At 43.8% G+C, this 4,578-nt stretch overlaps 1 protein-coding gene across 1 annotated transcript; it reads left to right on the top strand.

The window, feature by feature from the left end:
* Nucleotides 1-657: 657 nt before the first annotated feature.
* vrtn (vertebrae development associated) lies at nt 658-2,942 on the top strand. The gene is made up of 2 exons (XM_055044515.1): nt 658-984; nt 1,077-2,942. Exons 1-2 carry the CDS (start codon nt 673-675, stop codon nt 2,826-2,828), a joined length of 2,064 nt encoding a protein of 687 aa, XP_054900490.1. The 5' UTR covers nt 658-672; the 3' UTR covers nt 2,829-2,942.
* The last annotated feature ends 1,636 nt before the right edge of the window (nt 2,943-4,578 follow it).

The following is a 4,578-nucleotide window of genomic DNA, read 5'->3' as shown; positions in this document are numbered from 1 at the left end:
ACACTCTATATGTTCAGGTTATAGACACATTTATTAAAGTTTGGACTGAAAGAGAAACTCTGGATTTGCTCTGCTGGTAGTAAAATGTGTTTTTAGTTGCATGTTTTAGATGTGATAGGAAAGCTAAACTTTATTCATTATAAAACCCAGGTTTTCAATTTGACACAAAGAGTTCTGGATTAGTTTTAAGTTTTTCATCTATGAAGGTAATTACTAATTATAAAAACTTTTGTTTTATCCTGTTAAGCTGAATAAAATCCTCTTCCAGCTGTGGGTCCTATATAGCTGGGTGTCATTGTCATATCTTTAAACATTTACGGCATTTATCACAGCAGCATTGTATATATGTCATAAAGTTGGGATTTCATAGAAACATATTTTTCTTGCAATGTTTTGGGTGTGCTTCCAATGTCTATAGAAATTGTTGATTATGAGTTTGTTTAGTAAAATGTGGTGGTCAACTGCACCTTCTTATTTCAGACAATGCCGCCAATATTAGTTGTGAGAGACACAAAAGTTGTAAGGAAAAAGAATCCTTCACTATGCATAATTGACTGTCTCAAATCCATTGATAAGTGATTAAAAAAAGTGCTGCAGTTGGTGCTTAAATTGTCATTTTGACAATGAAATACTGTCTCCACTCTCCTTGCAGCTCTCCTCAAACCTGCAGGTATGATCCAAAGGAATGAGGTTGTGCTGTCCGTCCTGCGAGAGCTCCAGGAGGCCACAGAAAGCGCCGGCCTGGATGCTGTGACCAGAGTGGCTGTGGATGTAGAGCGGGCCCTCACTCCTTTTCAGCCCCCCAAACCCCCCTGTCAGGATTTTGCAGAGTGGGCGCATGTGGACAAAGCAGCCCATGCTTTGTATCCTGCTGATGCACCGAGGGGTCTCCTACCTCTCAGCTGTAATGGAGAAGGCAACTTGCTGTTTGATGCTGTAAGTACACTGCTTGTGGGCAACACCGGACTCAGCCTGGAGCTGCAGGTTAGTGTGCAGAACTACATGCATCTGATATAACCTGCTGTTGAGTTTTTGTAGCCTCATAAGATCAGATTTAATGATGTTCCCCTTCCCAGGTGAGGACTGTGGTGGAAATGGTGCTGTGGAAAAGATACTACTTATCAGGGATGATTGATTCTAAGATGATGCTCCAAGCTGTTCGATTCAGTCTCAGTGCTGAAGAGTCTGAAGACATGCTGAACCTGCCCGTAGCCGTCCTGGAGGCCATCTTTGATGCAGATGTGAAAGCGTCCTGCTTTCCTGGCTCCTATGCCAACATGTGGCATGTTTACGCACTGTCATCTGTCCTCCGGTTCAACATCTATTCCATCTACCCCATGTTCAACCTCAAGATCAGACCCTATTTCAATCGCCTGATACGCCCAAGAACCTGGCCTGAAGACTCGGAGCCACAAACCATTCACATCATGTGGTCTGGGGACATGCAGTCTGAGTCCTTGTTCAGGCCCAAATACTTTGTCTCCCTGGTTCAAGCAAATCTTCTCATGTGCAGAAGCCCTGAAAGTGAGGAGATGGTGTCTCCGCACAGGAGCAAGGACCAGCTGAAGCAGAAGTCGCAGTTTTCCTACTCAAGTCTGAAGGATAAGTACAACATCACCAAGAGGACCTTCTACCGCTGGAAGAGGCAGACGCAGGAAAACTGCAAAAAGTCCGCAGCCAGGTATGAGGCAAAATACTTCCTCCAGGCCTGCTTCTTGGAGGGCAAGCTCATTCCTCTGCACCAGTTTAAGGAATTCTTCCCAGATATCTCAAGGTCATCGTACTACAACTGGAAGCAAGAGCTCTTGAAAACCGGGGGGCATTTCTCCACATCCTCCTCGACTGGAGAGATTAGTCCTGGAGAGAGCACAGAGCAGGAGGTGTGGTCCTCACCCGAAACTAAGCAAGACGAGCCAGACCACCATGACAGCGTGGCCAGCATGTTCGGCCTTCATCTGGGCAAGCTGGATGCGGAGAGGGCTCAGAATGTAGCACACATGCAGGAAGCTAAACGCTGCCTGCAGAACTGCATTGCCATGAACACTTCCTTCCCCTTCAGGATATTCAAGAGAAACTTCCCAGGAATTTCACGATCAACCTACTACAACTGGAGAAGAGAAGCCCTGCTATTCAATCGGGGATACAAAGGCACCGGCGGGAGCAGTGAAGACAGTTCAGATGCCGACAAGAGCGAGAGCCCAAAAGGTCAGGTGCTGATGCTGCCTGGCTTTACTCAACCCACCGTGCCGAAGTTGAGGGTCTGGGGACAGAAGCACAGAAGATTCAGGCTGGCTTATCTGAGTAACAAGCAGTTAAGAGAAGCTGCAAAGTTGTATGTTCAGAAGTCTAACTGGTCCTTGACAAAATTCAAGCTCAAGTTCCCCTCCATCTCCTCGTGCTTCTATTGGCTGTGGCGTAGCTGCCAAAACCACAAGACAAAGAAGGTGATGACCACCCAGGTTGCAGAGGTCAATGTCCCACAGAGCACAGAAAGTAACGCCAACAAGACAACAGAGAAACAGGATGGGCTCCCATTTGTCCAAATCCCACAGTACCTGGAATGTTCTGCCGTGCCTTCTTTCGACGCCCCGCAGCTAAAGCATCCCTTCCCCAGCAGGGTGCCCACAGAGGAGCAGATGTTGTCAGTGGATGTCGTAGCTCTCGCCAACTTCAAGGCCAAAGCCAAGCTGTTCCTTCAGCAGCGTTTCGAGGAGAAGTCCTTCCCCACATTCAAAGAATTTCGATCCCACTTCCCATTCACCGCACGCTCAACATACTACATGTGGAAGCGAGCTTTGTATCATGGCGTGTCACTGGTTCATGGGTAAATCGGTGTAAGCTTGAAGTAATCTAAACTACCTGCAGTGTTAAATCCCTGCTAAGTAAATTGGCTTAGCCTTGTCTTGGATCATTTCGACCTCCTGGACATTTGCACGTGTGTAGAGAAACCAAGTTGCGGGTCTGTTAAAACTCCACATTTTGCCACTGAAGGCAAAAGGCAATCCAGGCCCGTTTAGTCAGCATCTTTTTTTTTTAAATTTTACTTGATTTTTTTTTTTCTGTGAAGCAGTTTTTCTTCAGGTCTCTAGAATGTGACTTTTGTACTTAGGATTTTTTTTGAAAGTAGCTTTTTATTGTTGTTTTGCATGTAAGCTCTAACTGACGGCATCAATTGCAGTTTGAAAATTGATTGTTTCCTTACAGCTAAAAAGCAGCTTGTATTTGTTTATGCAGATTACTCCTCTTTGTTCAAACGTCCGAGCCCCATTTTTATCTTGAAGATGCAGAATGCTAGCGTTCACATGGTGTGTGGAAGATTAGCGCCTTTTTCTTAAGTTTTTGTTGTTTGAAATGCCTGTTTTTTAGGAAACCCTCACTTGGTTTTGTCACACTAGATTTGCCCTGAAATGATGCCCATCAACAGTACTGAATGTATAACATTAACCATTATGCACAATCTTAATCTTGTTACGTGGTTTCAATCTGTTTTTAGAGGGGAAGAAACTTGAATCTGACTGTAGTTGATGTTTTATTTTTTTTTCTACTTTGTAGCATTTTAAAACTACCTATTTCACATGAAGTGTGAAAGATTTGTCTGTATAAGCTACATTTTTGTGCTGGTCTTTCCACAGATGGATGTTTTCTGTTTTAAAATGAGCCAGTCCATTAAACTTGAATTATGTCATTTGATAGTTGATTTATTTTGTTGTGTTCATTGCATGTCCAAACCACTGACATACATTTTTGATGGCTGGATGAGTGGTATGTAATCTTCAGCTGTTTGCCAATAAACAGTCAGCATGCATTAACATAACTGAATCTTTATTACTTTTCATTTACTTCTTTAGGCAAGAGGCTATAACATACGTTTAAGTTTTGAATCTGAGTGTTTTAGTTGCAAAGGTGCAGTATATTTGATTTATTTTGACAAATAAAGAAGAGCAGTGAAAACCCTTCCCCGTTAAAATCATAAGTGGAAAACAAAATGTGAAGCACAACTGAAAAGAGCAAAATCCCGTGGTAACCTCAGCCAAAGCAGGTCAAATGAAACCACTGGCAGCAGAATAGCTGTGAGGGCTTTTGTGTTTTTTCTCACCTCTCCTCTGTGTTGAACTATTGTGATTATGTTAACAGCCAGGAGCTGTAGGAAAAAGGGAGGAGGGGCTAATTGTATGTATGCATGGAGTTAGAAGTGAGATAAGGCCAAGAACATCCAAGAGTTTTGGAGGTGGAGGGAGGGTGGGGACTTGAGGTATACAGAATAGAAAAGGGGGCTGGGGCTGTGTGTGTCTTTTTGTCTTAACGCTGTTAGAAGTACTGGGGTAATTTAGTGGAAGGTTTTGCATAGAAGTTTCTATTAACAGTTCACAAATAATTCAGCGAGACTGAAACGAACTTCGACCACTCATGCACACCAGCTCTAGTTTCAGTCATACCTGTCATTCCAGGGATTTTTCATTCAAAAGCTTGATTGGGTCTGCTGAAGGCAATTTGGAATTTGTAGACCACATGTGTCAAACTCAAGGCCTGGGGGCAAAATACGGCCCCCCATGGCTTGTTATGCGGCCCTCTAGACTG

Source organism: Poeciliopsis prolifica, unplaced genomic scaffold (assembly GCF_027474105.1).
Source record: "Poeciliopsis prolifica strain line A6 unplaced genomic scaffold, Auburn_PproV2 SCAFFOLD020, whole genome shotgun sequence".
Classification (NCBI taxonomy): domain Eukaryota; kingdom Metazoa; phylum Chordata; class Actinopteri; order Cyprinodontiformes; family Poeciliidae; genus Poeciliopsis; species Poeciliopsis prolifica.
This window is presented reverse-complemented; position numbering and strand designations above follow the sequence as displayed.